This window comes from Phymastichus coffea, unplaced genomic scaffold (genome assembly GCF_024137745.1).
Source record: "Phymastichus coffea isolate CEN01 unplaced genomic scaffold, Cenicafe_Pcof_1.1 PCOF00252, whole genome shotgun sequence".
NCBI classification, from domain to species: Eukaryota; Metazoa; Arthropoda; class Insecta; order Hymenoptera; family Eulophidae; genus Phymastichus; species Phymastichus coffea.
Genome location: NW_026707063.1, coordinates 29,466 through 40,347, shown reverse-complemented (window position 1 = coordinate 40,347; position 10,882 = coordinate 29,466). Strand labels below are relative to the sequence as shown.

Genomic DNA, 10,882 nt, shown 5'->3' with positions numbered 1-10,882 from the left:
TATTTATTAATAACAAACCTTATTCCCTTTTCGAATTTGCTTTCTCTTTTCTACAAACCTCACTTTAATAAATCTAACAAATTATACTATATGCAACGTAAACATATTTTATTGAAAGATATTTTTAATTACAATCAATTTTATATAATGTTTTACATTTGTACACGAAATATTGTACATTTAATACTTTTACGCTTTAAAATCCATTTATCAGAATATAATTATGAATTTCAAGTGGAATTATCAGTGAAATAGGCAAAGAACAACAACAATCATTACAAACTTCCGGAATAAAAATAAAAATAAGAATGTAAAATTTAAAATAATTAAAGAAAGACATAAAGCATTTAAGTAAAAGATCAGTCTACAGTATGTCATATCTATATATGTTCATTTCTTAAAAATAAAATATTATCACGAGTTTGCGTAAAAGCTATTATGAAATTAGCTACGCAATTATACAACCAACATTGACATAAAAACTCTAGCAAGAAAAATTAAATCGTTTGAACTAGCGATTCCAAGCGAAATATACATTTAACATGAATAATATGTCTATCGTGTTTTAATTTTAAATAGTTCACAATGAACATTTATAAGTCAGCCTCAAAATTAAATCTCTGTTTAAGTTTTTCAAACTTTTACCGAGTTTTCTGTAAATTGATTGTATAATACTGTTAGTTAATCCTATAACGCATTGCAAAATTTGTTTATCTCATTTTTTATAAAGAATGACTAATAAAATCGTACACATAATTTACAGAATTTTTAAAAACAGTAATAAAAAGTTATGACTAACTAAATAAAGCATACAAGAAAATAAAGGAAATTATAGACCCCACTAGTATTAAAATGCAATATAATTTACGACTTTTTCTTTTATATGTTTCTGCTTGTTTTAGTTGTTGACACCCTTCGTGTACTTGAACTTGTGATTGTTCTATATTATAATCAATCCTATCCAAAATAGTTCCTTGATCTGACACCATTACTGAAAGCTCCTGAAAATTAAATTCTTGTATTGAGAAAAATATATTCCTTTTTTATGCATCAACTTTTTTATCAACTCACTTTAAATACATCATGAAGCTCCGTTATATTTTTAACAATATGTTCTACTTCCTTCTCTCTCTCAACTGCTATTCGTACATCTTGTCCAACATCTTCCAATTGAAGAAGAACAGAGTCTTGTCTTTGATGACTTTGCCATAAACTAGAAGACTCATTACTTATAGATTCATTTAACCAGTAATCTGATGATGATGATTTATTATTTGTTAAGTTAAATAGTTCATCATCAAAAAACAGCCTGTTCCTCTCTTCTCTTGAATTAATTTCTACAGTTTACAGAAAGTTAAAATAATTACAATGTTACTACAAATGATGCTAGTGATAATAGAAAAAGTAAAATATTTACTTTGTAAGTAGTCTTGTTGTGCTGTACGATAACGCAGTCCTAAGTTTTGCAAGGCCGCAGAAAGAGCCATAACTACATTGCTTGCAAGCTTCCTTTCTGCATGTTTAACTTCATGTTTGGCAGCAGATTTAATTATTTGTACTTGTCTAAATCCACTTGAAAATGCTTTACCAATCTCACGGGTTAATTGTTCCATTTGGCGTTCTTCCTAAAATAATAATAAACAGATAAATATATGCAGTACATCACATTTTTATAGCTACTATTCTTTAATAACTTTATGGAATGCCAAAAGTTTTATTTACTTGAGAATTTTCATCTAGAGTAGGCCTAGTTAGTTGTTTAGACTGTATTTCTACTAAACTATCTACTTTAGTCTTTAAACGGCTTAGAATATATTGAGTTTCTTCCAAGGCATCAACCCAAGGCGGAGGTGCTGTACTTCCAACATTAATACCCCTCAGTTCTACTCCATCACCCATATTTTCCGAACCAACAAGGGCCATCCTATCTGACATAATCTGCCAAAATACATAATTTAATATGATGAGTAACATGGAAGTATAACTTTGAACAAATAGACAGCTATTTTCATATGAATACAAAAGCAATATTGATTCACTGTACCTGTTCTGCATATATATTTTTTGTTTGTAAGGCATTATTTCGCATAATAGTAAATGCTTCTGTCAGGTTTCGCGTTGCCATTTTCTAAATTTGTAGCTTGTACTTATTAATCTCTACGATATAAATTAAATTTAATTAAAATCCAAGTGTTCCAAGTGGTCGTAACGTTTTTCCTTAATATAAATAACATAGCCTTGTCCGCATCTTGTCTGGCAATCTGGCAAATAATAAAAAAGGATATACTTCGACAAAAACGGGATGAACGGTGACAGCTGATTCTAGTCACAATCGCAATCAGAGTCCCTAGATGGACAAAGCTTAAATATTTGAATTAATTACTAGATGTACTCTATAAAATTATATTTATTTTGTTGAGAACGTGACAAACAAGTTATTGTTTAAATATAGAAAATAATATTTAACAAAAATTTTTATAACTTATAATATTTGCTGATAAAATAACAATACATGTCCGAAATTCTCATCCTTCAAATTAGTCCATCTTAATGAAGTCTGCAATACTAACCTTTTCCAATTTAATGAAATGTAAAATGTAAAATGTCTTTAATCGTTACACTACTAAATAAATTGAAATTGAAAACATTGCAAAAGTAAAACACATGACGTGTCTCTTATCGCCTTATTTTACATTCTTGTTGTTTTACTTTCAGTTTCTAGTTTTACCACGAATCGCAATGCCGTCGCTCAGTGTTTAAGAAGCAGTAGGCGCTCTCACATCCACAAAGCAAACCGTAGTCAGTGGTGTAATATTATCTTCAGATCGCCAAATCAGATGACAAACAGCTGATTACTGCGCACGCCAGGGGTTAGGATCGCTTGTTTTCTTTTTGTTTAAAAATTTAAAAACTCGCGAAATACATAACAAAGGACTAAGTGACAAGCGACGAACTTGTGACTATCGAAAAGTGTAAACAAACCTGGACCAGAGTTGTGAGTGTTTATCTTATCTAAGAGTGCAAAACATTTCAGTTTCTGCTAATTAGCTGTAATCTTGGTGTCTCCTTTTTTTGCTGTACCTTATTTCTCTCGTTTCCTCAAACAGTGAATAAATAAAGTTTTCATATCGTTAGGCACTCCGTCATCGTCAAATTGGGTCAGCTATGCTCTGGCAAGTACATTGACTCAGAGTATATAGAGAGTGTTAACTATCGGCGGTAGATTGTGTTTTAATTGTGAGTCATAATGTGTCTCTGAAACAAAGCTGTCTGTACCAGTCAATATTAGTACGGACACAGATGAGATTCTACAAGCATGGCAAATACAGAGAGTGTGGGTGGAATTCCTATTGAGTGTTTGACTGGTCAACTGGCTGGTATTTGGTCAGGATGGACTGGTCTTGGAGACAGAGAGATCGTACGGGAGGCCTCTGCCAAAGGCACACACATAGAACTGGCTTGCAAGTTTTTAAAAACTCGTAGAAACTGTTCTCTGCAAGAGGCCAAAGCTTATTTTTCTAACGAGGTTGAGATATGGGTAAATGCTCTGCTCAGAAAGAAACAAATTCACAGGGCATCTCATATCTTAAACAATATAGTAAGTTTTTAAATCATGCATATTTATAACTCTATTAATATTATTAGATCTTAATTAAAATTTATTTTAGGGGAAAATTCCCATGGACTATATCCATGCCATTTGCTTGAAATGTAAAGAGCCAGAATTAAGAAGCTATTTAGCAAAACATGTAGAATCATGCTTTAATGTGGAGGAAAAAGAGGCATGGGACATTGTCAATTTATTTGTTACCTATGAAGAAAAATTCAAGTATATGAATGTTGTTTTTATTTTACATTGAAGCTGATGTTATTCATATTTAATATATCTTATTGTTGTAGCCTTCAGAGTAATTTAATTTCACACAAGTGCCTTGAAGAGATAATAAACTTACCACAAAGTATTAAAGATGCGCTCTACACTGAGCTTTATTTTTATCACTATGAACCAAACATTGTTGCTTATCTGAAAAGTGAAGTAGTTTGGGACTACTTATTAGCAAATAACCAAATTGAGTTGATAAAATTTTGGATTGATAAAAATTTCAATAACTCAGATAATCTAACAATCAATATTAGTGAGCACAGAAGTGATATTCAATTATTGTTAGCAAATTTGAAGATTACAGATAGCATGATTTCATCTATAGACATGTCAAATGGAATGTTGCTTGTCAAAAATCTGATTCTTAATTATTTGAGCAGGTATAATTATAATACTTTTAAATGAAATGCTTTATGCTGAATAAAATGAAAGAAGCTAATAAAACTTGATTACTTTCTTATAGATATGGCATATTCACAACTAAAGAGTCATCAGACATGAAATTAATCTTAGCTAGACTTTTTGGGGATTGCATAACTGCATCTAACTTTCAACAAATTTTGTCTAAAGAGTTTTGCAATATTGATAAAAACAGTTTCTTTGCAAAGCTTGATACTTTGGGTTTTTCAAGAAATTATCAAGAGAGTAGTAATATTCATCAACTAGATGAGAGAACTAAAAAGCTCTTTGATTCTATAAAAGATCTATGCAATGCCAAAAGTAATTACAAAGAGAGTCTAGAACGTGGAATCGTGGAAACTATACATTATTTATCAAGTGATATCAATCAGTTTTTGAAGCATAGTTTTATCATTAGTTTTACATTAATATTTCTTCATTACTCAACTTGCAAGCAATCTTCCAATCAAGTAACACTGAGAGAAATGTTTATTGTTGATTCTGAATTAAAAACAAATACGCTAAGCTTGACAAAGGATATTCTCGAGACTGTGATATTTCATTTACCATTATTGAAAAACGAAATTGATTCTAAAATGCCAAAAAACCATATCTCGATGTATGAACTGTTGGATGGTTATCAAAAGTTCAATTCCACAAGCTTTTTCAAGTGGAGAATAAAAAATGAAATAATCCCGAGTTTTTTAAACGACGATCTGGTGAAAAAGTACGGTCATAAAGAAAAATTAAGTTATATTAATTATTTGAAAGAAGCACGACCAAACATGGCAGCGAATATTCTTAGATTCGAGCAAGAAAAAATAGCTGATGGTATTTCATCAAAAGCGTAAGTTCCAACGCCATACTTCTCTTAATTAGTTTAAAAGTGATTGAAGTTAATAATAAACGTTATCACAGGAAATCTCAAGCTTCACTTTGTGCGCACGTTTTCGCATTACGCCATTCGAAGAATTCAGAGATCGTTAGTGGTTGCATTTCATTTTTGGAAATTGTTGGCGTAAGTTCTGAAGGTCTAAGACTTCATATAACTGCAGCTCGAATCATTCGTCAAGAACTAAATGTTTCGATAGGTAACAACCATACATTTTCGCCACTTGTATAGTAACTTAATGGCTGCAATGGAAATGCTTTATTTTTGTTTTAGAAAGTTCGTTGGAGTCGATCATTTTTAACAACCAACAAGAGCTGAAAATGGTATTAAATTATCTTGAAAGAAGCTTTCATCGGCGCTTAACTGCCAAAATGATCGACGATAACGAAGAGTTCATTCAAGCTATTTGTGCCTGGGATATTATTGTGAAATTCGCGCGAACGCATAATACAATGCTACCTATTTCATTGCTCAAATTTTTGGCAACTAACGATGCTTGGTTTGAGTTTGCTTTAGTGGGCCATATTTTTTCTTATCCGGTCAATCAGGTATTTTATTCTATTTTTCATAAAAAATTTCATCATAACGAAATAAAATTTATTACTTTTATTGTCGGTAGATTACAGAATGTGTGCAACACTTTAGCAGTCCCAGTTTAAAAGAGCATTTACTCTTATCACTGAATAATCCTCATATTTTAAGACATAGTTCTTTTATTGAAAATAAAAAGCCGAATAGTGAAAGAAACAAAGAAAAATATCGACGAACATCAAGCCGCGATTTAGAACTCAAATTAGATGTAAACCAGCCAATTCAAGTAGAAATCTCAAATAAAGTAGAACCGGTTCCCAAGCACACCGATACTACCGAGAGTATGAGTGCCATATTCGACACTTCCATGTTCGTCGATGATTTATGGTTGATTATTTTGAAATGCCATCAGAGCCAAGATCCTCCCGGTAGTTTACTCAAAGCATCTCGAATTTTTAAATCTCCAATTCTCACTGTTTTAGCTACTTGCTATGAGGTAATTGACACATTCATTATTCATATTACGGAATCGATAAAGGTGTTTAACTTTGTATTGATTTGCATTTCCAGCCGTCCTCGACATCTTCTTACTGCTACTCGTGGCTAGTAATTACAGTGGAAAATGCGCGTTTTGTAAAAGACTACGAAAAATACTTAGAAAGTCAAATTTGGACTGCGAGCACTGTTTTAAATTTGTTTCATCATATGGTTTCGAACGGATTCGTTAATACTCTTTATCAGGGAATGCAAATATTTATACCCGTAACAAAATCTTTTTACTAGAAATGGATATAAAGCATAACATGAAATAAAGTCATAAATATAATATTATCGTTTTATTTTTTACAGGAAAATCCTCTTAAGTTGTTTGTTGAGTTTCTTGTGCAATACATAGACTGTGGCAATTTCAACGATTGTCAACAACATTTAACTGATTTCATAACTGTTTGTTCAAACTATAAATGCAATGTAAGTGATGTTAGTCTAGTTAGTAAACTAACAGAATTTGTATTCAATAAATATTATATTTTATAGAAACTAATCAATTGGGAATGCAGTGATGCGACATATTTGGAGAACGTTTATTGGATACAGACAGTAGTTGTAAAATGCATTATAGTAGTTCTTGGAAATGCATTAAACAGTACCAGCGCGCGAATTAAGTTACTCGAAGTTTTAATCAAATCTGATTTTCACAAAAAATTAATAGGTACATTTATATTCAAATAGGTTTGACGAATAATTTACTATAATATTTATTCATTGCTGGTTAAAAATTTTTTTTTAGTCGATACTCCTAATTTTGAAGCTTTACTCGAATATATAAAAATACTCTCTAAAACGCCGGTGAATTTGAATTATTTCTGTTTTGACACAACTGTAAAAATACATGAATCTGAGGCAGAAATCGAAAAGTGTGTCAATGAACTGATCAATTTGGAGGATTATACTAATGCTCTTTGTCTTTCAAAAGTTGCCAATCTCAAAGCTTCGAAAGTTATTCTTGCTCAAGTTAGTATAGAATATGATATAAACTTAGTTGAGTGTAGCTAAATTCTAATTTGTATTATGAAATCCCATTGTTTTTACATTCTGTAGTACCGAAGCGAATTTAAACGAAATGCCGATAAAGACGGTATGGTCGACTGTCGTTTTTGGAGTCGCTGCGCTTCCGATTTCAAGAAAAACGAAGTTTGTTACGAAAAAGCTGCTGAATTTTTTGTAGAGCATGCGGAAAAAGTCAAGTCATTTAAAGACCGGTAAACAGAGTGTTCTTTTACAAAATCTCTTGGAAACAACGTTGCTCATAAACTTTTTCATTTTAGGTACGAAATTTTAAAGCTGGCTTTAGAGATTCTTGAACAACACTCGAGAGAACGTCAATTATGTGATAAAGTTGAAATGGCAATGTGGAAATCATGCATCTTAGCCGGTCCTAAGAACATTGAAATTAAGTCTCAAGACAGTGTTTATAAAAAATTAAAGACTGAACTTTTGTCCAGCATTAGTGGATTGCAAGTTATTTGCTCTCTTGAAGAGCCTGATGAGAAGGTAGCCGTAGAAGTTTTGATTGGCCGTTTATTAGATGCTGGCAGGTTAGATACTGCACTTAGGATATGTGCGATTTTTAATTATAGAAATAAAGTAAGTACATTTTTTTCAAACAAAAAAGCATGGAATGAAGTGATTGACTACTACGTTCGATTTCAGGAACTTCAAATCTTGATGCTGTGCTTAAGTCTAGCTGAGGGTGAGATTTCACCATATCAGCTAAGCACTCAACAGAGAATTTTAGTTTCCGAATTGAAACCGAGGCAGAGAAACAACACTTTGCGTAGTAAAGGAGTGCAGCATTTACCATCGTCGTCATCACGTAAGTAATCAAGTTCTCAAATACTTTGACATAAATTTAAATTTATCTACTCACCGAATACCATTTTCAGTCAATTTGTCTCCTCTAAGCATAAATTCGAGTAATACTTCTGAAGCGGAAAACGCGACGATGATCCTCGAGCAACAAGAACAATGGGACCGCTTGTCACTTCTAACAACTCTAATCGAGAATCTCGAACACGGTATCGATATTGGTGTCAGAGTGCTGTTGTGCTACAGACTTGCGGTCCAGTTAGGCAAGACTTATCAAGCTCTTCTAACTCTCAGTAAGCCCGTACAGCTGTTGCAAGAGGTAATTAGTAGTCCAAATGATAGGAAATTGGAAATTGCTCGAGATATCATTACCGCGTATCAGATTACAAATCAGAGGATAGCCCACTTTTTGGCAGAAGAAATTGTTGCTCACATTACGCAAGTGATTGAAGGTAACTATAAAAAGTTTTAATGATGATTGTACTTTTCTATTTTTTTGTATCGTCACTTTTTAAATTATCTTTCAGATGGTCTGAATGAACCAACAGCTGCTGGCAATTATAATATGCATTTACAGTCTGTGATAGAACTTTGCAAAGATACGTCTCTTTTAGGATTAAAACTATTAGATATGGCTCACAAATTACTTGGACATTCCTATGGAGAGAAACGAAATCGTAAGTATCACGCTATGAGTCTTAAGAGTGGCTCTCTCAGCTCAATCTTCATAAAGATATACCTAACCAAATATTTATCATTTCAGTCGTTACATTGAAAATCATTGTCGAGCTTTTAATTAGATCGCACGACTGCTTCACGGCTTCCTGTAACATGGAAGGAATAGCTTCCGTTCTTCGAAAATGCCAGCAATTAGCGAATTCTCTGCAAAATTTAAAACACTGGAGTTTGTTGGTCCGTTTAGTTACTGGAGTTGGTCGTTTTACAGAAATGAATTATATTTTTCAAATATTGAAAGAGCACGATCAATTTGAGTTTTTACTTGGTAAAGGATTGGATAAGGTAAATGGTTTTTATTTAAATTGTTTATATTTAATATTACATGATCATTTTTGCCATAGGTTCCTGGATTAAGAATGGCTCTTTTAGACTTTCTCAAACGACATTGTTCAGAGAACAAGGACTTGTTCAACATCGTAGCTTTGCATTTTCAATTGTACTATGAAATTGCTCTCGTGTGGGAGAACGAGGCTAAAGAAGTTATAAACGAGCTTATAATCGAGGCAAAAAAAGAATGCATCAAAAATCTATCCAACCCTCAAGCCGAAATAAAGCTTACGAGGAACGAATCGACGGAGAAAAGGTTACAATTAGTAATCGCGAATCTCACTCATGCAACACAATATTTCTTGCAGGTATAATTTATTTGTCCTGTAATTCTAGTAAATATAATATATAAAGAAAAATTAATTATAATAATTGTTTGAAACGCGTACAGGATAATAAACTGAATTTAGCAAATCGTTGTTCTCATCAAGCGCAACTCGTTGCCCTCCAAATCTCCTTGCTTACCTCTGCTTCTCAGAACCAGCAATTTCCGAGTATTTTGAACCTGAACAGCGACGAAATCAATAAAGCCATCTGTCGCCATCTAAGCTTTTCACAAGCTCTGATTTTAGCTCGAGCTTACGATCATCATGTCGATTGGGCAAGTGCGATCTACTCGCACTGCTTACTCAAAGGCGAAGCAAAATATTTGAAAGATTTTATAACATCTAAACGTCTTACAGCTTCGGTGGCAATCGACTGTGCGAAAAGATACAAGCTTGAGAAGAATATCAACAGAAATATGACCGAGAATATGCAATTCCTCGTTGCCAAACTCAACGATAACGAATGTAAATACGTGTTGGCAAGTCAATTGGGTTTCCGAAACATTATCGAAGAGATGTTAAACGATCCGGCTATAGGAGCATATTTAAAGGATACCGTTTTCCGAAAGAGATACGTCACGTCTGAATTTGTGGGCGAGAGTTTTCTTGCCAAAGGATGAAATTCGTAATTTTGCTTAGAGATGATGAGTAGTTTTTTTATTGTATATTTTATTTTTTGTACGAAATTTTAATAACGTGATATAGTTTATGTAGATTTGATAATTCATTTATATTTTTATTATTATTATTATTATTATTTATACGATGAATTAGATTAATACATTAGTCTCGATTTATTGGTAAATCAATTATTTCGTTACTCAATACCACGGTTTGTAAACGCACACTAATTTGCATAATTATATGTGATAATTTTTCTAAAGTTTGCTTATTATAAAAATTAAAACATACAATAACGTAATTAATTTAATAAATATACAATTGTTATCTCTATAAGATTAAAAAATTGTTTGAAAGAAACCATTAAATATGAAAAATTTTGATTGTAACTTTGGTTTCGATTCGAACATATAAATAACGAAATACTCAGATGAATGAAGATGACCGTGTAATTGATATATAATTCCGTGATTTGTGAAAATTGATGAATATTTAGAATGCACTTTTTATACTGCGAAGAAAGGTGAGAAACAACAGTATTTTTCTTATGAATGTTTATCGTACTACTTAATGATAAAACTGTTGTGTAAATATGAAATGAGAAATATATCCTATTTTTTGAATAATCTATCGTTTTGTATTTGTCATCGAACCAAACTTTGTCTGCTTAAAAAACAATCATTTCCACGCATTATGTGCTCTTCCGGGATTCTACATGCCAGTCATTAATTCAGTTTTCGTGCAAGTCATTCAATTGGCTTCAAGATGCATTGATTTGTAAACCAATGGTTGTCGATA

General features: G+C 32.2%; 2 protein-coding genes across 2 annotated transcripts; one reads left to right on the top strand and one right to left on the bottom strand.

The window, feature by feature from the left end:
• Positions 1-172: 172 nt before the first annotated feature.
• Positions 173-2,296, bottom strand: LOC131674516 (syntaxin-16). The gene is made up of 5 exons (XM_058953233.1): positions 2,045-2,296; positions 1,723-1,938; positions 1,418-1,625; positions 1,072-1,337; positions 173-1,001 (listed from the first exon to the last, which is right to left on the bottom strand). The coding sequence occupies exons 1-5, from the start codon at positions 2,123-2,125 to the stop codon at positions 795-797; spliced, it is 978 nt and encodes a 325-aa protein (XP_058809216.1). The 5' UTR covers positions 2,126-2,296; the 3' UTR covers positions 173-794.
• Positions 2,297-2,847: 551 nt separating this feature from the next.
• On the top strand, positions 2,848-10,680 carry LOC131674514 (spatacsin). The gene is made up of 19 exons (XM_058953227.1): positions 2,848-3,598; positions 3,669-3,829; positions 3,901-4,263; positions 4,347-5,129; positions 5,201-5,373; positions 5,448-5,722; positions 5,794-6,201; positions 6,276-6,467; positions 6,555-6,674; positions 6,741-6,915; positions 6,994-7,217; positions 7,305-7,465; positions 7,532-7,850; positions 7,917-8,079; positions 8,150-8,524; positions 8,600-8,749; positions 8,836-9,092; positions 9,152-9,445; positions 9,529-10,680. The coding sequence occupies exons 1-19, from the start codon at positions 3,317-3,319 to the stop codon at positions 10,081-10,083; spliced, it is 5,430 nt and encodes a 1,809-aa protein (XP_058809210.1). The 5' UTR covers positions 2,848-3,316; the 3' UTR covers positions 10,084-10,680.
• Positions 10,681-10,882: the final 202 nt, after the last annotated feature.

Excerpts from the sequence above, each read along its gene's own strand:
- LOC131674514 (XM_058953227.1), top strand. The coding sequence starts at position 3,317 with ATGGCAAATACAGAGAGTGTGGGTGGAATTCCTATTGAGTGTTTGACT. Across the intron at positions 5,130-5,200 it reads GATGGTATTTCATCAAAAGC|GAAATCTCAAGCTTCACTTT; the intron begins GTAAGTTCCAAC and ends ACGTTATCACAG. Across the intron at positions 6,916-6,993 it reads TTTTCACAAAAAATTAATAG|TCGATACTCCTAATTTTGAA; the intron begins GTACATTTATAT and ends ATTTTTTTTTAG.
- LOC131674516 (XM_058953233.1), bottom strand. The coding sequence starts at position 2,125 with ATGGCAACGCGAAACCTGACAGAAGCATTTACTATTATGCGAAATAAT. Across the intron at positions 1,338-1,417 it reads ACAACAAGACTACTTACAAA|AAATTAATTCAAGAGAAGAG; the intron begins GTAAATATTTTA and ends TGTAAACTGTAG. Across the intron at positions 1,002-1,071 it reads AGCTTCATGATGTATTTAAA|GAGCTTTCAGTAATGGTGTC; the intron begins GTGAGTTGATAA and ends TTTAATTTTCAG.